We start from the raw sequence: 25,589 nt of genomic DNA, 5'->3' as shown, positions 1-25,589 counted from the left end.
CACAGAAAGGTAAATGGTATTAGACGAGTCCAGCACATGGGTGTGGCTCACACATATCACCAAGAATACAGCTGAACACACAGTTGTAAACTACTTAAAACATTATGAGACACTTCTGAGATCATTTTCTTAAACGCTAACTCAATTGAGCAGAGATTCTTAAGTGTAGATCATGATGTCATGGAAAAATACCAGCAGATATTGTGGTAGGAAGAGTGAATTCATTGTTTATAACTAGATTGGAAAGAGACAGCCTGTATGTGGCCAGAAAGTAGCAAGAAAGAGAGAGAGAGAGAGAGAGAGAGAGAGAGAGAGAGAGAGAGAGAGAGATCATTATCCCGCATCCTTAGAATGAAGTCTGACACAGCTGAGGAAAGAGAATGGGGAGCAAGATTATGAATTGATGGTACATTGCAAATAAACTAATGCAATAAAAAAATTTATGTGATAATCTATTTATCATTTATAAATGTTATCATTACTAATCTATACTATAACTATTATGCATGTCTACTTTTTAATGATAACATTTATATACAATGAATAGATTACCAAATAAATTTTCTTATCACATAATTATTTATGCTTTACTGTGTAGCTTACTTTTATACAAAAAAAAAGAGTAGACTTCACAATAGCTGAGTAGACATTTTAGAGGTGCTACTATCTGACCATGAGAATAGATTACATCCAAAGCTTTGTTCTTGAAAATACCACACCTGTCTTAAAGCAAACAGTGGTGTCTCTGATCATGCCGTGAGCAAGTTGGGTTTGTGGTTATGAGTAATGAGTCACAATTCAAAATGCTTAGCTAATGAAAAAAATTAGACATGAACATTTATTTGTGCTGTGGCCTTCGGTCAGCTATGAAGCTCCTCTGAGCCTTGGGTTTTACATCAAGAGTATTTAAAAGAATAAATCTGGGATGAGGGGATTGCTCACTGGGTAAAACGCTTGCTTTATAAGCATGAGGACCTGTGAACAGACCCCCAGCACCACTGTCAACATCCAGGCACAACTGTATACACCTCTACCCCAGAGCTAAGAGGCAAAGACAGGCTACTCCCTGAGTTTGCTCCACAGTCATTAAAGCCTTTGGGGTGCTCCAGGCCAACCAATAAGAAACTCTGACTCAAAACCTAAAGTGGAGAGCAATTGGCAAGACACCCAACATGAACTTCTAGACTCCATAGACACAAACAGGAAAAAGCACACCTTCACACACTGAAACACACACACCACACACACACACAAACACACAACACACAATGCTCATACATACCATGTGCGTGCACACACACACACACACACACTATACGCACACAAATTGCATCCTCATAGCGTCCTTATGAACATTAAAATGAAAGGAAATAACATCCTTATTGAATGTTCCTTTCAAACCATCATAGAGAATCCATCTCATGCCATGTGATTGTTCCCCACTTCAGAAAACAGTAATTTATCTGAATCAAAGTTACTTTATGGACTGTTTCATTTATCTGAGTCACTCACAAGGAATTAACACACAACTTTCCTCTTTCTCTGGCTAGCTACTTGATATCATTTGCCGATGGCTCCAACAGGAAGAATCCACAGAACAGTCATCTTAGTCACATGCCTTAGTTTAGACAAACCAAAAATAATCGCATGTCCATGTCTACTGACTTAGTATCAGATGACAAAACAATACAATGTAAATTGGTCATAACTTTTTTACAGTAGAAATAGGCATAAATCATACTTAAAAATAGCTCTCTATATGCCTTCTCCTGCATTTAGCATCACATTTATGCCACTGCTGTTGATTATCTGAAAACACAGTCTCCTGTATGAAATAAGCAGTTATTTGTTGTGTTCCTGGTAAAGCTTTCTGATTCAAATGATGTTAAAGCTGAGCTTTGGAAATATATTTGCAGTAGTCAAGACCACAGTTTCGTAGTACAGGATAAAACTCAACAACAGACTTCAACAGTTCTGTCTGTGACTGATCTTCCAACTGTGAGATATTAGCAAAAGCATCCCATATGCATTTGAGATGTGACTTGCCTCATTTCCTCTACAGATCCAACTGTGGCCTTCTGACAGCACATATGTGTCCTTACAGTTATAAATAAAAACCAGAGATACTCACATTTAGCCATATGCCGTAGCATCCATTTGTACAGAGATTTTTATATTCTCCAAACTGAGTCTAGGTTTAAAGGTTGTGTACAAACTATTTCCTCTATTTCAAGAAAGGGGCACAGATTCCTTTTTGTTTATTGTTTTCCCTGGAATGCTGGAGATCAGAGTCAGACATGGAACATGCCAGCCAAGCACTCTTCCACTGAGCTATACCCCAAATCCTGATTTATTGAGAGATGATCTCACTAAAGAGCTCAGACTAATCTCAAACTTGTGACCCTTCTACCTCAGCTTTCCAAGTGCTGGAATTATATAGGCTTGTGTCATTACATCCAGCTGTATTCTATTTTTGATTAAAATTTGATATCTGTAGAATTTTATCCTCAGTATTTTATTCCTCCATGTGCAGATATAGGTATGGGCCTTGACCTCAGGCAATTCAGTATAATGAGATAATTGATCTGTTTCTTTACATTCCAGAAAAATTTCAGGGCATAGTTACACTTCTTATCTGATTTACTTTCACCCCAAATAATTGTGCATTTTGGAGGCTAAAAAAATTTCAAATAAAGGAGAGTCTGAAAGTTTTTCCTGATGTAAACTTAAACTATTCTATTCGGAAATGAGTCTATCAGAAGGAAATGCTGTGACCTGATATTAATAAAAGGAACAATGGGTTTTTTATTTTCTTTGTGTTCTAATCCTATCTACAAATAAATATTTTAACTGCATCTTCAAAATGCAGCATAATGCCACATTCAAAAGTATTTTAATTAGTTATCAAAAGCAGAAATTAATTATATAAGCTATATACTTAGAATGTTTAAATCTGTTTCAGTAAGAGTAAATGGGTTTGGAACTAAAGCTCTAGACTGTCATTGTGGTTCCACCTTTAAGAAAGCAAATTAATTTTTCTCAGCTAATATTTGCAGATCTGAAAGACGGGAGTAACATCTCTCATAAACATCAAATTTACAATCAGTTATTCTTTTCCATCTGCTAGAAACATACTATGGCACATCGAGGTAATAGGTTTTGGAGTTACAGCTCTACAGAAGACAGGAAATCTATTCTCAGGGAGATACAATCCATCAGACAATAACCAATCCTTCGAATAGAAAGTAAATATTACTGTAGTGATAAAATTAAAGTGGATCAAAAAAGAAAGTCAGGTGACAGACTCGTGTATAAGGGTGTGCAGAAACAGTTTAGGGAGGTGGTTTGAGAGAACCCTGAGACACAGGGAAGAACAAGGGAAACCCAGGTCTGAAAGAACCTTGTGTTTTCAAATCTTTAATCCATTAACACGAGGTACAAGGTGGAGCAGAGTTACAGAGGGGGCTGATGGGTCAGAGAACTGAGGAGTGAGGTAGGGTCCCTGATAGCCTACAAAGACTGGCCAGCCCCAGTATGGAACAGAGTAAGTCAAGCTTAGCTTTTAAGAGATTTTCCTAGGAGCTCTTGAAAACTTTATGAACAGCAACAGAGCAGGTGCTGGGAAAGACTGAAATTTGGAATAAACTGTTAACCTAGAGCTTCAGGATAAATAGGAACAAAAAGAAAGGAGATCCCAGAGGGGCCACTATTTTCTGGCCTTAAGCAACCAAAAAAGCAGTGGTCCCTTGCACTGATCCAAGAAGGCAGGAGAAGTAGGTCAGAAGACATCACTCAGGGGTGCTGTCTGAGCTATGAGGAATTTGAGTTACTAATGTTGGCTGTTGGACTGAGAAGACACAGGAAGCAAATAATTTGTGAATGTTGTAATTCAGCTTCTGTTTGTTTCAGAACTATTTTCTATACGTTTCATAGAGCAAATCCTCTTCATGGTCCATGTCATTAAAGTCACTGAAGGGACTTTTTATGATGATTCTTTAAAGTGACTATCCTTGTTGGGATTTTACTTGGACTGTAGCCACTGTCCAGGAATCCCGTACGTTTTTAGTGTGTGTCTCTCTGACTCTTCGTGCAGCTTTCTCAGGTAACATTATGCACCAGGTCTTAGTAGACGATAGCACAGGATACCTCCCTCCACACAGAAATTAAATTACTTATGGCTCATTTTGTTATACTTAGGTATTCCATGAGTAAAATTATGTAAAAATGACCTGTATGGAGATTTTGTAAACTAGAGAAGCAAAATATGAAGCCCTGCAGATTTTTCTAAATAAAGTTTTGTAAAATTACAATTGCACCCCTTCCTTGGGTATTGACTGTGTTCTTACCAAAAAGCAGAGCTGAGAAGTTGGAAGAGACATTTTATACTACCCAAAGCCTAAGAAATTTGGCCCTTTAAGAGAAAGTTACAAGTCTAAGGATTTGTAGCCATGACGGTGCCATGGTGAAACTGTTGCTTTAAAATTAAGAAATGTTCATTGATTCTTGCTCTGAGGTTTCCTGCAATCACAAAGCCCCATGAGTCTCTTATCTGAGGCAACAAATGAATCCAAAAGAAGCTGATACCTATAAAACTTACCTTTGAAAGAACTGTAAAACCGGATATTATATTCAACATTTAATTTTAGTGTTTTTATTTTTCCTTGAAAGCTGAGAATCAGACCTCAATCAGGACAACAAAAATATCAGGTAAGTTTACTTTCTCTTCTAAGAATATTCACCAGAATATACCAAAAATGAGACCAGCTAGGTGTACATATATGTATATGCATATGCAAGCTTGCAAGGATGGTGAATTAGAAAACAGTACAAGACAACTAAATATCAGGAGGCTGTGAATTTAAAAGGAAACTAGAAATATGCAGGGTATGCCTGAGGACTACGATAGAACTAAGTAGAGCCAGTCTTAAAGAAGGAACCTACAGATATCTCACCCTAATTCTGGTTGTATTAGTCAGTGTGTCCTCTCAAGGGAGTGCACCGTCTTCACCTACATTTGCACAAAATCTGGTTCTGACATCCAAAAAGGATGTTGTATATAACAGTTAAAACCTGAAATGGTGATACCAACAAGTTCCCATGTCTGGACACCTGACTTCTATTCTGAATTAACATTCAGGAATGGAGGAATGGAAACTGTAAAGAGACCCTTGGGATAAGGAAGATTTTAAGGCTGAGTGCTCTTTGACTTTCTGCATTTGTAGTGGATTGTGACCTTCCTTCTTTCTCCCTGTTACTAATGCAGATAGAAAATCTTAGAGGTTCTCATTCCTTGTACCCTTCAGTTAATACAGAATAAGAAGATGGAACCAAGATGGTTCAGTGGGTGACATGCTTCTCCATGTTGTAACATAAAAATAATCACATGGTCAGAAGACATGTTTGTACTTTCTACTCAGTAGAGTGAGTTATTGTGCCATGGGTAGCTTCTTCATGTGTGTTCAACAGGAAGAATTTATGTACAGTTTCTAAAGCAGGAGAAAGTAAAACTTTAATTGACAAAGACATGATATCTTAAAAGGCTTCAAACTGAATATGATGCCATGCTAATTATGCAGAATAGTATATTTAATCAACTACCAACAACCAAGACAGTCAATAAGCATTCATTTTATTTCCATTATCTATAACACTAAGAAAGATTTGGAACCTACCATTAAAAGATCACTTAGGGAGATTGGTCAATATTATAAATAGCTATAATAGCCTACCAGTCATGTAGGTATAAAGTGGTTCATCTCAAGTGAGCTTCAGGCAACCTTACAAATGGTCAAATGAGGTACACGTAATTTCTGAATGAAAAGAAGCTAGGAAAAAAAAGATCAAGAGTCCATCAAAGAAACCACCTTCAAAATTTTAAACTGCCAGATTATCCTACCTATTCATTTTCAGATCAGCTCAGAGCTAATGAAGATATGAAGGAAGCCATTAAAAACTTGTGTGAGGTGTGGATTCCCTAGAGGTATAGACATAGCATCACACATTACAATGTTACGCCATGCTGGGATTTGTGTTTTCTCACCCTTATTATTCTCAAAGCTGATCTTTCTAGTCCTTTGACAAGAGAACTCATCCCTCTGGCTGAACACACTCGAGGATGGCCCCACTCCCAAGTGATTATTGGCAATGCCAATCAATGGGTTATTTTTTTAAAAATGAAGTTGTGGAGAAAAAGAGTGGGGCTGTATCTGGAAGGAATTGTGTGGAGGAGTTGGAGTAAATATGATCAAAATACATTGTATAAAATTCTTAAATATTAATAACTACTTAAAAGACCCTGAGTGAAATTGAATATAATGTGTCTCACTATATTGGAGGAAATAAATACCATTTGCTTTAGTATTTTATAAAGCACAACTACTTATCTCAATCCTCCAGATAAATATAGCTAATAGGATATGTATATAGAAAGATATTTAGAAGGATTTGGAAGCCTGAAAGTTTATGACCCTCCCTGCAGTGAACAAGCTAGAGTCCCAGAAAGCTGACAGTCTAAATTCAAGGGTGTAGCAACCAGGGATTCTGACACAGAAACAAGGAATCCTGATGATGTGGCTTCAGGCAACACAGAAGAAGGGTTGAAGAGATGATCCAATGGCCAAGGCATTTGCTTAACAAGTGTTAAGGACCTCAGTTCAGTTTCCATAAGCCATATATGAACAAATGTCATAACGCATGTCTGTAATCCCAGTGTGTTTATGACAAAATTGGAGCTGGATCTCCGGAAGCTCACTGAACAGCCAGCCTGACACAAAGCAAGATGCCCTGTCCCAAACAAGACAGAAGTTGGGGATGCACACCCAAGGTTGCCCTCTGACCTCTGTATATGGCATATATGGGTAACTATTATAGTAGTGTCTCTGTTCTCCTCTAGCGTTCAGCACAATATAAAGATTGCATAGTACCTTCCTTCTTTAAGTAAGACTGTCAGCTATGTGATTGCAATGTGGACATTAAGCTTGGTAGGAAAGCAGAAGCAAGAACAGACAACAGAAGACCATCCATCAGACCGTTAGAAAGGAAGGTCCATGCTGTGTGTACAAGTTCCCTGCACTCCTCACCTCCAGGAAGCTCTAGAAAGTGAGGCACACAGCCCTCCGTGAAAAGTATTCTCCATTGATCTCCCTATATTATAGTGGCAGAATCTCGACGTTTCTACTCGGTGAGGATCCACTCATTCATGCTAGGAATACACCTATCGAAAACTATCTAGAGTCAGTAGCTTATGGTTTTATAATATCAAAACAAGTAATTGACGCTAGAATGTGCATTGAAATATGTGCTCTACAGCCTACTTACAGTGTGATCTCGGGAAGACATTTAATCTCTCTGAGCTTCAGTTTTTGCTTCGTAATGAGATTTATAAGCAAATAGAATAGTCTTAAAAACCAGTGACAGAATAGAAGGAAAATAAAAATGATTTCAGAGCATATTTAACTTAAACTTTGCCTCTTACTGTCAGACATGTTACCTCATCTCCCTGAACCACAGATTCTCACATCCTTAAAACACGAGATTAAACCCACTTCCTTAGGGATAAAATTACCTGGTACATATGAAATAATAGTTTCATGCTTTGTTTCTTCTTCTATCTCATGCACAGATTTCTGGCATTTAATAACTATTTAAACTGGATAAGGAAGAGGAAATCCTCCAGTATTAATTTCTATAGAGTTATCTAAAGTAAATAGATCTCAGTTCATAATAGTGTTCAGGTAAGAATATGGTACTATCTCAGGTTAATCACATTAATGTCCTAAAGCAAAGCGAATGACATTTGAGATAAAGCTTTGATACTGCTGTGCAAATTAGTTTAGTTTATAAAGGTAAGCTCTGAGGAGAATAGAAATCTATTTCAACCAAGTAAAGGCAGAAAAACTTCCCTCTGATATTCTACTACTAGCATAGACATCACCAGCATATGCATATAAGAACTACAAAAACCTAAAGCATCTTGGGACAAGAATCTACATTCTTAAAACTGGAAGAAAGTTCAAGGATTTCTATCATCGTATTCCCTTTTGCTAATACAGCTATACCAACTGCATGCATAGAACTCTTCATTTGAACTATGTGTGTTCTAGTTGCTTTTCTAATAAATCATTTTATTTCTGATGAGGAAAGCCCAGAATAGACTCCATCCTTTCCTTGGGTGTCAGGGTGTTCAACATCAGGATGCCAATGTCAGCATCAGCACCTGTACTTGTTATTTAATACCAAGTGAATGACATCAAAAACATATACATACAAGCAACATCAAATGGCCTCAATAGGTTATATTTATATATTTATACACGTGTACAAAAATAATAATAAATATATGAACACAGGATTAGTAAAAGGCTGGAGAAGCCATCAGACAGAAAGGTAAGTTTGATGTGTAGAGGGGGCGGGAGAGGGGAGCTAGGCACCACAGCCTCCTTGATTAGTATTCATGCTTAGGAAGTTTTAAAAGGGTCATCAAGGAATCCTCCAACCCAAAGGAATCTTGGAAGGTATTGGAGGCTCTCAGGAAGTTGTGGGCAGTGTCATCCCTGCTAGGTTCTCATCTGGCCTGGGGAATCACAGCTACCTACAATTTTATAACTTGAGTCTTTGGAAGACCATTCTCAAGTCAAAGTCAAACTCAAATTTCTTACGACATCATTAAAGTTTTCTGTTAGTAAAGTTCGCAATGACTTATGACGTTTACAGGAAAAACGTGTACATAGTGCTGCATGCCTTTGACCCCAGCACTCTAAGGGTTGAGGGAGACAGCTTTTAACCACCTCCCCTACATAATGAGTCCAGGATAGCCAGGGCTAGATAGTGAAACCTTCTTTACAAGATCAAAAAGTGGACCCACTCAGCACGTATGGGGAAAACATTTGGGGGATACATTTCAATGCAATAGGTTTAACTCTAAGAGAACTTGCTTCATATAGCTTGGTCTGAATTTTGACCTGAAGTTAATAAATTGCATTTAAATTGTGACACAATTCCTCTATAGATCAATAGCCAACACAATCACAAAAATCAGGAACCAGTACAAACATGTATGATCAAAGAGTGACATGAGTTCCAGCTTCTCCCACTCCCGACTGGAGAAAAGTATACCTGAAACATAGAGATGTCTGAAAAGTCAATTTCACATGGCTATACATACTCTGAATTTTTTAGGAAATTAGACAAACCGTCTTTAGTTGGAAAGTTCACCTACCTACAAAACATAATCACACTTTATAACAATATCATATAGCGTATATTACATAATGTTATATAATTTAAAATAACTATGCTAGGATCACTTATTCTCCTAGTCCATTAAATTTACTCTTATTTAATCTTTATAGCAACAATATCATGCAGAACTATTTCAACCCCATTTACATGTAAGAAAATAGGACAAAAAGAGGTTCAGTCACTTCCCAAGGCTCCGCAGGAAGTAAGTTTTGCAGTTAGAGTTTAGCTCTGGCACTAAGCTTTCTTTCAGAACACGTTCTTAACTACTGCATTACTCTTCACCTGTACCTCCTCTGACAGTGGTATTTTGGTAGAAATTCAGTGTAGCACATTTTAAACACAATAAATGAAGATCATTAGATCACACTATGAATCCCTCTGTTAATGTCACAGAAGTGTGTGTGTGTGTGTGTGTGTGTGTGTGTGTGTGTGTGTGTGTGTGAAATTCAGAAAAGATTTCTCAAGAATTCCAGTTACAGGAAAAACAAAAATAGAAACTTGGAAGTTTCTGCTTCAGCCGCACTGACTATTCACTTAAGACGGGTTATCGCGACAATCTTCGGAGCCACAGTGGTGACCACTGACCCTGGACAATCAACTCATTTTTGCATGGAAAGCTTGGGGTGATGTAGTTTAAGTCAGAAATAGTTGTAAATCAGCCTTTAGCCTGAAAATAAGGAGGTAATAAGGGAAGATATTGGGTCTTGAAAACCAGCCGCTCTAAATCCAATGACCATTGGTTATTGAGCAAGCCATCTTGTCCTCTACCAAAACACCTAAAAGACTATTCACCCCCACGCAGCCCTGGACACGGGAAAACACAACTAACAGTACAGAGCTCCCAGAGAGCTCCTGCCCTGTTGCTCAGTGTTTCTTTTCTTTCCTTTCTTTTTTTCCTTTTTTCCCCCTGCTTTGCGCACTAGCCTGACATTTCCCTTTGTTCCTATGGGCCTGTATCCAGCTCCCTCCCACAGATCTCTTGCCTGGCAAGCGAAGTGTCGACTCCCAACATGATTCTGCCCCCACAGAGCATGCAGCGTGTGCTATGCCGTAGGTGGCAGAGGAGAAAGGAACCATGGCAGCCCTAGAAATATCAATCTTTCTGGTGCCATTATGCATGGCCTCAACACCTCTATGGGGTCCTAAGCAAAGTGACTGTGTCAGTGCAGGGAAGCAGTTAGCCTTGTTTAGTGCACACTGGCTGAGGCCGGAGCTGGTGGGAGGGATGGAGAGAGGCCGTTTGCATTCTGGGAGCATTGTAGAAGGATGAGCGAGCAGCTAAGATACAGACGAGTATGATAGTGAGATACAGTGCATTATGTTACGTGTATTAATCTCTTGTCTTATATTTAAAATTTTTAATAATTTTATTATTAATAATAATCTGCTTAGTCCTCTGATAAAATATGGAAATGACATCTTCCTTAAAGGAATAAAGATCATGGTCAATGACACAATCTAGCAGTCATCATTCAGTGGAAGATATTTATATAGCTGTAGAGTCTTATGGAGGAAAATCAAGAAGTCTCTAGCGTTTCTCCTGGACTTCTTATCAAAGGCTACATAGTGATGTTTTATCTTTAGTCATTGGAAAGTATCACAAAAGCAGAAATTTTCTGCATTTATATCTATTTAAGGCATGTGTGATGGACAGAATACAATTTCCCAATGTTAAACATACTTGAAATGTGTTTAGTGTTTATCATAGATTTATATCTCACAAGAACCTCATGCTTTGGGTTCTATGAACTAGGGTCTAGAGTATGAGACATTGTTCAAATTTTCTTGGCCAGTTCTCTGGATAATGCAATACAGATATCCAGTTCATGTGATGCCAAAGTCAGTCCTCTTTCCAGGAGAAATACGTGAAGTTCAGCATTACCGTTTTATATATTCTCTTATACAGAAATAAAGTGTTTTCCCAGATGTTTAGAAATGCAGACTATTTAAATCTACAAAGAAATCCGATATGAAGACTCAATACCTTAACTGAGCCCGGGCTTGTGATTTTCCTATAGTTACCAGTCAACTGCCAGATGCCGTATCCGAAACCACTGAGACACCCTCTGCATCTCTCACAACCGCAAAAAAAATCTCACAGCTTCAAGGTATGATTTTTGTGCATCTAAATGGAAACTTCTTCCACTTTACTGTCCTTTATGAAATAAACACTATCCATCTTCATTTTTGAAACCTATTCTTGCAGGGTGAGAGAAAATTTTACATTTGCAACATCATAACTATAAATCATGAACATTTCCTTAAATGGGAGTAGGGGGAGAGTTATGTAGCTTAACGTATTTATCAAAGATGACTTAGTTGTTTTTTTTTTCTCAAAATAACAGGTACTGAAGATGGAAAGATCGCAGCCACTCCTCCAACCACCCCCTCTTATTCCAGTGAGTAACATGTATCTCCGTTCACGGAAAAAGACACAGGGAATATGTAAATGAGAACAACAAAGGAGTGGAGTTGTTCTCAACTTTACTCAGCATCTGACTCCATTATAATCCAAACTACAGCCTGCTTTAAAAATTCTTCATAAACCTGGTTTTAGCTACCACACCACGGCCATTTTCTTTCTTTTTTTCCTTTTTGTTTTTCTTTTCCACTTTCGTCCTGTGGTAAGCAATGACCAGAGATGATAAACAATAGTTTAATGGAAGTGTATTTAACTGGGGCAAAATCTCCAGTCTCCACACGGATAACTTTTGTCCGTGTCACCATGCCATATGCGTCCAACATATTCATTTCCGTTTGTCAATTAAATATCCGTAAAGCAACCAAATTATAAAAACAATGCTTTTTTACCTTGATGGAATTTTATCATATTGATTCCAATTAATTTTATTTTAGCAAAAACATATATAAGCAATATAACAACTTACAGATATGCTAAGTCTGAGTAAAGAACATTTGATAGTTATAGTTTCCTTAGTAATTAACAGTAAGGTGAATGTATGTGAAGCTGGGATTTCAAGTGATGATCTTTTGTTTCAGTAAAACCGCTTCATTGAATGAGATATCACAGAAAGAACTGACCCACTGACTAATGCCACTTTTATTCTGAGGAATTAATAATGTCACTCAAAATCTATCTTAAAGTGTGCTTAACCATTGACTCTTTTTTGTTTTGTTTTCTTCTTTTTTTATTGGTTATTTTATTTATTTACATTTCAAACGTTATCCCCTTCCTGGTTTCCCCTCCGCAAATCCCCTCTCCCATGTCACCTCCCCCTGCTTTTATGAGGATGCTCCCCCACCCACTCCTGCCTCACTGCCCTAGTATTCCCCTGAGCTGGGACATCCAGCCTTCACAGGACCAAGGGCCTCCCCTACCACTGATGCCAGATAAGGCCATCCTCTGCTACATATGCATCTGGAGCCATGGGCCCCTCCATGTGTACTCTTTGGTTGGTGGTTTAGTCCCTGGGAGCTCTGTGGGGTCTAGTTGGTCGATACTGTTGTTCTTCCTCTGGTGATAATGAAGTGCAAAGTAATCTACTGGCGAGTTAGGATATTATTGCCCCTTGATAAATAGGTGAGAAGCAGGAACGCAAGGAAAGCAAGGAGTTCCAAGGAGTGGGATACCGACTAATTCTCCCACACTGCTCCTTTGCTTCAATCACTACATTTTTACCCTTGCGAACGACTATCACTGTAAACTCAAAAGAAAACAAAACAAAACAGAGCCCTCTTGTTAACAAAAACAAGAAAACCTTCCTCTAATTCACAACAGCAACACACCCTTAAAATACATGCCTACGTGTGCATACCTAACTATTTTGAGCTATGTTGTTAGACTTTCTAAAATGCTATTTAATCAGTCTATTTATGCTCTTTTGCACATTTTCTATTTTTATGACAACATGTTGAGAAGATATTTACACATCTCAGCCTTAGAATTCGAACCACCCAGTAAGCTGCGTCTTTTTCTCAAGTAACTTTAATATATATATATATATATATATATATAGATAGATAGAGAGAGAGAGAGAGAGAGATGTTGCCTCTAGTCTCCTCTTTTCTTACTCCCCTGGCCTCCAGGAAGATGGGAAGCCATCTCTTTGAGGTTGGTAGTTTGTTTAAGAAAGACTGCAAGGGTGACATCAAGTGGATATGTCAGAAATGACAAGCAGAGCAAACCCATAAATCATATTCGTTATTGTCTGAAATATACTAGCGGTTTGAAAAAATGTTGTTTAAAGACAACAGCACACATGTTCTTTCCAGTGTGGTATGTTTATATGGAATCAGTACCCCTCGAACTGACGATGTTCCCAATACTTTTCAGGTATTATTTTGCCTGTGGTTATTGCGCTGATTGTTATTACACTCTTGGTATTTACTCTGGTGGGTTTGTATCGAATATGCTGGAAGAGAGACCCAGGTAAGGATTGGCCTTTTCCTTTGTTTCATTTTGTTTTCCCAAAAGTAGAATTAGCAGTTGCTTAGTGCAACTTTGAACTTCAGCTGTCAGAAAAAGTGAAGATAGATATCATGCCACTCAATCACAAAGGACGGGGGAACAGGTGGAGAAATTCTCTCTGTGCTGTTGCAGGGAACAATGTTTAAGATTTGTTGGTAGAGAAAATATAGATAAGCAATTCATGCTGATGAAATACCTTCAATTGCGAAGCTAGTCTTAGGTATATGCTCCAAAGACCCTGTACAACAGCATGCATGGTCAGAGTAAGCAAAGGTGTACGCAAATTTGGTTTAGAAGCCCATAATCTCAAGAATCACACTCCGGGATGCCTTTCTCTCCTTAAGAGGTTCAGTGTCTTTCCAACATAGGTACTTTCCATGGCAGTATTATGTAGTTTATCCTTTCTTAAATAAACTTTTTGCTTTAGAGTAGATTAAACTAATAATTTAAAGTGAATAAGTTATAAGCATAAGAATGTCCTCATATTTCTTGTCTATAGTTCATAATCATCATTGTCATCATCACCATCATCACCATCATCATCATTATCATCATCAGCATGATCACCGTCATCATCATCATCATCATCTACTACAACAACAGCAATCCTCTGTCCTCATAATCAGCGTAGCTTAGAACAGTATATTTGTTGGAGCTATGGAGCCAATGCTAATGAACTATTCTAAACAAAATTCTCTGTTTTATCCATGTTCCTTCCTTCTTTATTTAGTTGTTTCCCAAGTCCAAGGGTGATGCTGTCTGTTGACTGTATGCTTTGGCCACAGCTCCCTCTGCTTGCTTTGCTCTGCTGTGTTGCTCCCGTGCATCTGCCCATCACCAGACCTCTGCCCTGGACCTGCTGTCATGTTCACATTTTCATACATTCATCCACACTTTCCTTTTTCCTGGAATATCAACCCTACCCACCCCTTGGCTTATAGAACACACTTGCAACTTACCCTATAGGATTCCACCTACAAGATTCGACTGTACACTTCTGATGACGCACCATTTCATTAAGCAGAACACAGCATACTTTTAATTGTTTAGTTGACAAAATTGGATGACAGCTTCGTGGTGCAGTCGAATTTTTACTTGGCTCTGTGACGGCTTTGCCTGTAAGCCCATTAATAATTGTCCTGTTATAAACCACATAAACCCTTGCATTATGTTAGATATAGAGCAGGAGACTTTATTCTGTTTTAAAATGGCCAGTGAACTAGACCTTCCCTTAATTTCCATTCTAACTATTTAACTAACAAAATTCTACCTGAGCCTCTTAAGCTATTGAGAAGGTAAAAGGTATTTATTTTTATACGGCTTATAAACTGCACTCTTACTTTCTTACCCCAGGGCACTAATGAATGTGGTTTAGGCCAGCCACCGACTGTGCATCTCACAGACCGGATCAAGGCAGCAAAAGAAGTTAACAGAGCAAAACAGTAGCATTCACTGGAGCCCCTGGGTAGGAAATAAGAAAAAAAGTAAACAAACAAAAAACAGTGGGCTTTCCTGTAGAAAGAAGTGAATAAACTTCATAATGCCTGAAAGATACTTTCTAATCCAGTTTCCAAAGAGAAAATAGTACTTACATAAACCAGCTTTTTCCCCATGCTTTTAACCCACCAATCTTATTTCTATGGGAATGCAACCATCACAGTTGCGCCCAGTGGTGCTAGAGTCTAGAAAACGGATAAAAACTGATATGTTAAATCCACTTCTAAACATACTGTGTACTGCACAAGACTTGTCTAAACTGGAAAACTTTGGAAATGCATGAGTTAAGAGTGACATTTTCTATTAAAGCAAGAAATTAAAGGAAGAAATTATTAAAGGAAGAAATCCTTATCACTCTACAGCTATTCCGTAGACGGATGGTGTTCTAAAACCAAGTGTGGAAATTATGTAATCACCCGAATCTGTTTGCTTACTGTTAGCCTTGTTTCCACACAGAATTTCAAGCATTGTTATCATTAAATTAGCTCCATTAAACACCTGCAGCTAATCACTCTTTGAGTATGTGGACGCGAATTCATTACATTCAGAAAATTAGTGAGCCCACTCTGCTCTCTGGAAAACAAAATGAATCAGAAATTGGAAATTAGGCTTGTCTGAATCATGTTGATCACAGATTGAGCTTGAGTAACACAAGCATGGTATATAGGCAGAAAGTTTATTGGAAGGCATCTATCTGCTAGTTAACCCACTGTTACCATACTTTAAGGCAAAAATGCTAAAATAAGCATTCAGATATTTATCAGCTCACTCTGAAGGGAGGCTATGGACAGCACAAGTAACATTACATTTGACACTCGTGGTAATAAAAATTACTGCTGGACCCTGCTGATGGGGAAAACATTGTAGGACATCATTACTGGGCAGCATGGGGTATGAGAGGTTCATCTTAGGTAATTAGACTTCTAGTTGGATGTCTCACTGGGGGAAACAGAAATAGAAGCAACCTGAATATTAATGTTAGCCAAGGTCTTTATAAAAGTCAATAATACTCAAAGGCAGAAGAGAACTATGTAAGAGGCCCAACAATGAGCTGGGTTAGATATGACGAGAAACTGATACAGGAGCCAAACAGAATGGAATGGAAGCAGGAAGCAAAATGAAAGAGTTGAACAGCCTAGCATCTGCTTCCTGGAGGCCATGGCCCTACAGTATGAACCGTTCTCAGAGTGACCCCAAGGGGTTTCTGTCAGACACTTGGGAAGCTACCTGGCAGAACATGCAAAAATTTAGCTACCTCAGTGGCACTTGGAAGGCCACTCTTGAGAGCCTGAACCACTGGAGTACAATCCAACACAAAGGAAATCTCCATCCTCACTCACCAAAAATACAGGGATTTGTCTCCCAAGAAAGAGTAGTGTGCAAAGTAAAATAGAAAAGTCTTTTCTCTGGTTGAAAAGGCAACTCAACGCTTTGAGAAGTTTCTCAGAGATACCACATATTTGGAAGTTTCTAGTGTCTGTGTGATAGACAATCCCAGAAGGTGCTGTCTCAAAGTTAAGTGATACTCTATAGTAAAAATGAAACCAGAACTAACTTCTTGTTTACATAACTGCCCCATGCCAAGCTGTGTTGACTAGGCCTGAGGGAAGGCCTCTGGGTACCAAGTAAAATGTAGAGGAACCATCCACGATCTCGGGCTTAATAGAAATCATTTTCTTTTCTAGGCACTCCAGAAAATGGAAATGATCAGTAAGTCGGGCTGCATGACCTCCCCCAACCCCCACTTCCAATCCTGCCATCTACATAGAGAAACTTTGTGGACTTACACTTAACATTTTATGTATTTGTTATAGAGAAGCTACTATACATGGGATTTGGCTATTTGTCAGAGCTCCTTAAAGACAACTAAAAGAGACAATTATTTTTAGGCATGGATAAAGTACGAGACAGAAAACAAGAAAAAAATGGTGAAGAAAAGATTACATGAGGAGGCAGAGGATAAATATAACTAAGCAAAATCAATAAACCACACCTAGCATTTTAAGATAGTTTTCTTAGTGAGGTGATCTACATGTTCACCTCAGCTAAGGAAAGCAGAGTGTGTTACTCAAGCTGCCTCTAAGTAGCTTTGTCTGAACAGGAGCACTACTCTGAGTGTCAAAGCAAGCAGAGTGGCTGGTAGCAAAACAGGCAGCTATTGCAAGCAACGGGTTGATAAGCCAGGATACACTGTGTTACTGATGAAAAACACAAGAGCCATTAATGTTTTGTTGGCCTGAATGTGTGCCCAGCATTTACAGTAGTGGTATTTTGGAGGGTTTGTTGTTTTGGTTTTGGTTTCGTTTCATTAGATTGTAACCATTAAGGAAATAATAGCTCTGGATTACTTGTGCATATTACTCACAAATGGAGGCTCTCAAGATGTCTAGAGAAAAGAGCTACATTTTGGAACTAGAATCCTGGAAGCAGCATGGAGAAGTCTCTTTAAAATTGTTGGTTCAGACACTAAAATCTCGAAATCTAATAAAAATGAGTGTCCCTGGAACTCACTATCTGATCAGAAAGTTCACAAATGTTTCCATGTCTTCTGCTACATAACTCAGCACTGGAGACATATGCAATTTGTCTCCATTTCCATAATCCAGGTGATGTTTAAGTAGACTGATGGTTGCCAGTGTGACAGTCTTGCGACCTGCCTTCTTTCTTCAAAAAGTACTAGAAAAGGTTGCACGGTACATATGTGTTTATAGTAAAGACAAACAGCATTTGCCATAGAATCTTAGAAAAACAACTTCGCCTTTTCTTCATTTGGGGCCACATCTGCCTCCTCGTGAAGAACACTGCACATATCTGTGGAGCTAACCTAAGTGTTTCTGTATTAAACAGGCCTCAGTCTGATAAAGAGAGTGTGAAGCTGCTCACTGTTAAGACAATCTCCCACGAGTCTGGTAAGTTCCCATTTGGTTAGCAGACAACTGGTCAGACAGAAATCCAACAACAACATTGAGTTTTAGTCACATGAAACCCAACACAAAGCAGAACTTCTTGAGAAACGGTTCAGCTGTAGCTCTCAAGAAATGTAAATTCCTGTTACGAAGAGAAGAGGATCTTTAAAATGTCATTTTCATAAAATGGAGTCTTGGGCCTTGCATTACTGGAGCTATGAGACGAGGAGTTGTACAGGAACTCCTAGCGATATCTGCAAGGAGCAGGCTATACTAAAGACCACTTGAGGTTGTCTCCCACCCATTTCTAAGAAAATGACAGCTCTCACTAGAATCATGGGTTTCTCAAGAGAACACTACCACTATCAAAAACAGCCCCAGAATGAAACCCTCTTGAGTTCTGTTTTGCAAACTGAAAGACAGATTTGGCTCTCTCACAATGAGATGGTCATCCATCACTAAATGAAGTTGACCGTGGTAGATAAATGACCCTCCTCCCCGTATAAGTTTCCTTTTTCTTTCTACAGGAGTTGTCAGGACCCAGGTATAAAGCAGAAATATTATCTTGGGAATATTAAGAAGTAGTGTCTGATACTTTATACTCTCACTGGTTCCCAGTAGGATTTGGGAATCACACTGCTTTCAAAATTACCTCAAAGGTAATCCAGCTGTTTTCCATGGGAAACCCCTGGATCAGATAGAAACTGATGATTCTGAATAGATTTTAATAGTCTATAATTAAGCTAAGTATAATGACCCCTAAATGGCCTGAATTTTGATTAAAGCCTATTGCTATCAGCACGTGGTGGCTTCTTCAGTGTTCTCAATCAAATGGCTTCTCATTGCCTTTCAAACTAATTCAAATGTTTCATCTTTATAAAACCATTCTCACCACTTATAAGAATTTCATTTTGGAAATTATTTTGCCAATTTGTCTCAGAACCGATGTTGAAATCTTTCCTAAAATATTCTAAAATATAGAATAGAACCTGAAATGATTGAATAGCTCAATTTTTTCTACCATCACCGGTTTGATCTTCTCAAAATATTTAAATTAAAAACTCATCTGATCAAGGAGACCTCAGACGACTCACAAACCATAATCAAAGATTACTGCAGCTTGCAATATTTACTTCAAGGTCTAAGGCATACACTGGTACTTAACATGCTTAAGTGGGAGAACAATGAAATCCAAGTCACAGCAGCCATAAATGTTTGGGGGATATGGTTATTGTTTCACTATGAAATTTCAGGACTTTAATTTCAAAATTCATTATGTTGTAATAGAAGTCAATAAGTAAATGTTTCCAAGAAAACAAAAACAAAGCAAAAAACAAAAAAGAAAAAAAGAAAAAAACTCTACAGCCTTATACAGTGCATGCTAAATTATTTCAGTTTCTAGATGCTTTAGGGATCCTGGGTAAATGTTTTTATTTTTTTTCTCAGTGTCAACAGTTTCCTTTCCTTGAATCCTTTTGTTCTGGCTGAATCACTGTGCTCATCACCCACACACCTTGCTTCCTTTCTCTATGATCTTTACTAAGCAGTCTGCCGCTGAAAATGTAGTTCATACCTATTTAAAGGTGGAGCTTGTCTTTGAATAAGAGAAATCATGTGCAGCTCAGAAGAATGTGCTTGGCTTCTGTAAAAAATCTAGCCAAGTTAAATACCACTGTGTCTAAGTGCAGAATATATGTCCAACACAACTGGCTGAATGGGACTCTCAAACTATAACTCAGAAACTATACATTTTGCTTCCCTTTTCGCATACAAAGAACGGTATAAGAAAATTGAAGAAAGTATTTGATCACATTATGTATACTATGAAATAGGAAAAAAGATAATATAAAATGGATTTTAAATTACATATGAAGCACAGGCTTGATGCAGCCACTCTTGGCCTTTGCTATCTTATTGCCAGCTACTCCTTCTGCGCTAGGTACAAGAATGTGCTCTGTGTTTTTGTTTCAGATTGGTTTGGTTTGGTTTGGTTTGGTTTGGTTTGGTTCGGTTTGGTTTTTTTTGTCACAGTGTATTAGCTATTTTCCATTGCTGTGATAAAATAACATGACCAAAGGAAGAAAAGGTTTCTTTTAGCTTATAGTTCCAGAGGGAGAGAGTCTTGGGGTGGACAAGGCATTGTATGGCAGCAGGAGCAGGAAGTGAACCACATTTTCATGCACAGACTGAGGACAAAGATAGAGAACAGAAAATATGGCAAGGCTATGAACCCTCGAAGCCTACTCCCAGCAAGGCTCCACTTTCATGACCTCCTAAAACAGTGCCACCAAGTGAAGACCAGGCGTTTAAATATATGAACCTGGGGGGCGTTTCTCATTCAAATCACTACATACAGATGTCATTACTAAAATAACTGTCGCCCAAATCATGATGTTGTTGAACAGAATGTAAGGTTAAATATTAAGGAGTGAAATGAATTCTTGTGTGATGCCCTTTATATAATATCTATCAGGTATCATGGGCTCCAGGTAAGTGAGGTGCCTTTGGCAAGCTAAAGAAGTCCGAGGAGAAGGCTGTAGTGTGGTTGGGGCTGCAAGGGCTGTCACTCTATGCTCAGCAACTTTTGCAGCACAGGACCTAAGGAACACAATTGGGAAGAGACCTGAGTCTGTCTTGTAGTTCTCTGACACCATGTATGACTAGCACACCTGTGAAAGTAGCTAGTGACATATACTTTGTCACCAGAAGACAGCTGTGTTAACCACTGGCAGATAAAAGCTAGAGTGAAATGATGGCATGGATCCTAAGAACTGGGGACTTGCTCCCATAAGGCTCCAAGAGATAGTGATGGGCACTAAGATTGGCTACTCCCTGAAGGATGCAGGTCAGAAGAAACACGCCCATTGTGAATTTAGCACCATGTAAAAACTACTCTGGGACTCTCATCTTCCCACTACCCAAGTTCATCCTTTTACCTTCATACTCAATAGCAGAATATGGCTCAAATTTTGAAGGGTATCACCTATATGCTTCCCTCAATGTCACTAAAGTGTTCCTATTGGCTTATAAATTGTTTCCCCAAAGTTTCCATTGAATAATTTAAACAGAAGGACCTAAGAATACCTTTGATAAAATGGCGCTATAAATATACACTGTGGGTTTGCCTAGGGAAAGGCACCTTGTGTAACAAGAGAGTCACTAATGAACCACCTGGCTCCTCTGCTGTTGTGTCCCCTTGTTACCCCCCAGGGAGTTAGCAAGCAAGCCTCCTTTAGGGTGAAAAGAGATGACAGCCAAAGAAAACTCATAAATCTTACTAAATAATTTCCAGGCAATACCAAGAGGCAAACTGTGGCTTTAATGACAATCTTGAAGAAAAATTGAACTTCTCTTGAAAAAAAGAAAAAGAAAGCCCAGGAAACTTTAGTTTCATATTTCATCTCTCTGAGCACATAGATCAAACTTATCCTCTGTTCTTAGGCGAGCACTCTGCACAGGGGAAAACCAAGAACTGACGTTGTGATGGATCCTCCCTACGCCTGGGCAATAAATATGTAAGTTTCCTAATTCCATTCCCAGAGATTCTCATTAATATCTGGTTTCTTAGCTGCCTAGACCTCAGATTATCTCATAGACATTTAAACCCTGAACACTTAATGATTGGTGTCAAGGAGAACATCATTGGCTATTCATCTAAAAAAAAATGATAAGAAAAGCTACCAGAGAGACCACTACTGTCTTGATTATAGAATATTCTTCCAGCGACCCTCCCCACTGGCATAAGGAATGACACAGTTTACTCTCCCTTCCTTTGGATGATGCTTCCTGTGAATACAGACCTCCTCCACCTGGGTTAAGCAAGGTTCTACAATGTAATGACAACTTGCAGGACATGAGGACAGTGCTGACTGACCTGTAGTGTATTGTAGGAAGGGACACCGTACAGAAGATGTATGAGGTGAAAGTTGAATCTCTCCACCATACGCTGACTCACAGCTTGTGGTTGAGCTCCAGAGAAGACCCACCCATCTGTAGGGATCTAATTAGAAGGCACTTTCTCTCTGAATCTAGGAACCATAGATATGTGTACAAAGCCATTTGAACAGAAAGACCAAAAATGCAATTTCAGTTAAGGTTTCTTAATTCCCCACTAATCACAAAGACTTGTTTTTGCTACATGACCAGATGAGGAACACAGCCCTTCTAGTAACTCAGGGAGACTAGATAGAAATGGAAAAATTCATGCTGCCATATTATTCCAAAAAAAAAAGGAAAACCTCAGAAGCATTTACATCCTATGTTTGGAACCACATGTTCCTTTTCTGGACCAGACGCCAGTGCAATGTGGGTATCTTTCTTATTTCCTGTCAAGGCTGCTCTGGAATTGCTTCATGTGAAACTGCCTTAGGCTTTCCTAGAAGCTTATTAGGAGACCTTCTGATCTTGATTTGGTTCTTACAGGAAGCAATGACTAAATGCTGTTACAGTACTTGTTATTTTATAGAACAAACAGAGAAACGTATCCTTCATAATAAACAATAAAAATCAAATGAACCAATAAGTACTTACATGTCCAGTACTGGCCTGACCAACCTGGTCATCACATGAGTAACATGTCCAGGGTAATGAGTGCCCCTGTTCAGTGCACTGCTTGTATCTACTGCTAAGCTGTTAGTCTGGTCGTCTAACTGACACTCAGTTGTCTGCTGAATACATGATAACGCCCATGCTTCCTTCATCGGGAACAGCAGACAGCACCAGAGATGCCATCTATATTCAGATAACGTTATCATCATAACCTCACCTGCATCTAGTGTGTTACTAGGTGTGTATTGCAAAGAGAGGAATCTAGGGCTGTATCCTTCCTTTATTTTTGATAGTCACTTTTGGGAGCCCAGTTGGAGAAACTGAGAGTGGTAATACATGATGAATACATGAGAATCAATTCATGTAAAGGAAGTTTCCTTGAAAGCTAACTGTAGCTTTCTTTTAACCCAAGGCCTGGTAAGGAGATATTTTCTTACTTACAGAGTACTCAAGATGTGGAAGCCAATTGTTCAGCCTGGATAAAAATGAACTTCCTTCTATTCAGTTCGGGGGGGGGGGTTGAAAAAGGAAGAGAAGAAAAAGTTGTGTATTAAGGACTTGTCTGCATTCCAGCTGGATCACACAGACCTAGAAAGTCTTTGGATGTGATCAAAGTAGTCATGTTGCTGGATTAAAATTCCTTTATGCACTGTGTATCCAAGAACCCATGTAAATGTGTGATGAGTGTGGCAGAACCCTTGTCATCCTAGCTCTGAGGTGAAAACAGGCTGTTCCCGAAGCAAGAAAGCTAACTAGCCTTCCTAGCTAAACTGGTAAGTTGAGTTCAATTGAGAAGCCCTCCCTCAATATAGTAAGAATGATTGAGGCATACACCGTCAATTTCTGCCCTCCACATGTGCCTGTGTACGTGAAAACATGTCTAAAGATATAGAGCCACACCATACATAATATATACATATCACACACACAAATAATATCTTCATTCCATGGGATAGGATTTCTTGTCTTTTGATTCGCAAAGCTAGCAGAACTCCTGTTGCACTTCTGAATAAGTCTGAAATTGTATAACCATCTTCTGAAAAGTAAAGATCAGAAAGGAGTGGGAAGATGCCAGTGTGGCATCTGCCAATTGCACTATCTATTTGTGTTACTTTCTCTCCAACATACATATTTCTGTGACTGTACTTAGAATTTAATAACCAGTGAGTGATTCCCAGGCTGTCAACTAGAAATCAGACATCAGTACAGAGAGACTCATAATGAATTGGGGTGAGTTTATCAGAATTAAGGGAAGGAGCCAAGAACTTTCTGAATCTGGGTGCAGCAGCAGTGTGCAGACAACCACTTACGTTGACACTTTTCACCTCAAATGAACATTCTAGATATATTTAATGCTTTCTATTTGAGCTATTGATTATCTGCATTTCTTGCAGGCAATTATTTTTAATGTGAATTGGCAGGGCAGACAGGAATTCCAAAACTTTTGACCCTTGACTTCAACTGGGAGAATAAAATCTTACATAAGAAATAAGAAACCAATTACAGAAAGATCCCATCTCATCAGTTCAAATCCATCCTATCACATGCTACATTTATAACAATAGGAAGGTCAATAAGACACTAGAAAATAAAGCCCTTATACTGCAGATTTGGTGTCATACTGGGAGATGTACCAGGTCCTGTGCTCAGGGTTCAGCACCCACTAATGTTTAAAACAAAATCATGATGTGCTGATAGGTTGGACGTGGGTTGGGAAAGGGTAGAAACCATGCTGCGGCTGCCAGCCATATTTCCAGCCTGTGGGCTTGAGTGAATCACAAACATAGCATCAAAGATCAGGACTGTGGAGTGAGGGCCAGTTTGGGGAAGATCTCTTTCTCCACTCAGAGTCTGGCTCTGAAGTGTGTATGCCATTCATGTGACTACTGTGTATGACAATTAAAGGAAGTCCCCAGCATGTCTTGCCAAGACCTAGTCCTCCACACTACCTCCGGGTTCTTCCCTTCCTTAGATCTGAGCTTTTGTTGTTTTTGTCATTCACAGGCATCATCTTCAGCTTCTAAACTCCAAGGGTGGAAAGAAGAAAAAGTCCTGAGGAACCAAGACAATCTCCAGTCTCCTCACCAGTCCACAACAGTTACCTGTCCCAGCAAAGGAATGGCATACCATCACCTGACAGAATCGTAAAGAGCTCTGGCTAGCTCCTGTGTGAGATGTAGAAAACTGAATGACTCCAGTATTCAGGGACTTTTCTAGGAGGAACTGTGATCTCCAGCCCAGGCAGGTGGACTGCTGGAAGACAGGCCCTAGCTGAGTTTAGATCTTCCAGGTTTTATAGCCCCGATCCATGGAGACTTGCTTGTTTTCTTTGTGTTCTTGTGTTAGCCAGTGTCAGTATTTATTGTTTCCCACTGTGTTAATGCATGGAGAATTTTGCAAGTGTGTTAATAAATGTTAAGTAGAAATCATACCATGTTTCTCTGTAGAGACAGGTATGTTATTCATGTTTTCAAGTGTTACTTTTAATAAATAATGGCTGTACTCAGCATGTTCAACATTACATCACGACTGGTGTGGCACTGGCATTGTAGCTCCATAATTGTGGCTAGCTCTGAGTTGGAATATGAGGACTCATCAGAATATGCAAAAAACATCTGTAAAAAGCACCAAAGGACCAAAGGACTAAAGTATAAGCCAGTAATAGTGGGAAAGGAATCATCACCATTTCTTTGGTTTCTCTCACTTGTAATTCACACCATCTGGCAAGAATGCCTGGGTGATTGTGATATCAGGGTTAGATTCCTTTGATTGAACCATTTCACTGCTACTATCTCTGTGGTTAGTTTTATTTACTTATTTTTAAAAATATAAGACACGGGAAGATCCATAATTACTAAAACTCCAGTCTCTAGAAATTCAACAGCTCATCAATACTTGAGATATTATTTTCTAATGAGTCGCCTTCCCAGAAAATTCATAAAAATATAGCACTGCCCCCATCAAGAATT

At 38.8% G+C, this 25,589-nt stretch overlaps 1 protein-coding gene across 1 annotated transcript in view; it reads left to right on the top strand.

Moving 5' to 3' along the window:
- Emcn (endomucin) overlaps positions 1 to 25,141 on the top strand; it is an 82,887-nt gene extending 57,746 nt beyond the window's left edge. Inside the window, exons 5-12 of the mRNA XM_028760482.1 lie at positions 4,669 to 4,707; positions 11,259 to 11,348; positions 11,586 to 11,639; positions 13,535 to 13,630; positions 16,852 to 16,876; positions 18,014 to 18,075; positions 21,514 to 21,587; positions 24,625 to 25,141. Of these exons, the coding sequence (XP_028616315.1) occupies positions 4,669 to 4,707; positions 11,259 to 11,348; positions 11,586 to 11,639; positions 13,535 to 13,630; positions 16,852 to 16,876; positions 18,014 to 18,075; positions 21,514 to 21,548 (401 nt within the window). The 3' untranslated portion in view covers positions 21,549 to 21,587; positions 24,625 to 25,141. The remainder of the gene's footprint in view (positions 1 to 4,668; positions 4,708 to 11,258; positions 11,349 to 11,585; positions 11,640 to 13,534; positions 13,631 to 16,851; positions 16,877 to 18,013; positions 18,076 to 21,513; positions 21,588 to 24,624) is intronic.
- The last annotated feature ends 448 nt before the right edge of the window (positions 25,142 to 25,589 follow it).

This window comes from Grammomys surdaster, unplaced genomic scaffold (genome assembly GCF_004785775.1).
Source record: "Grammomys surdaster isolate TR1022 unplaced genomic scaffold, NIH_TR_1.0 126531, whole genome shotgun sequence".
In the NCBI taxonomy this organism is placed as follows: domain Eukaryota; kingdom Metazoa; phylum Chordata; class Mammalia; order Rodentia; family Muridae; genus Grammomys; species Grammomys surdaster.
Note: the sequence above shows the minus strand (reverse complement) of the source record. Positions and strands in the feature narration are given on the sequence as shown.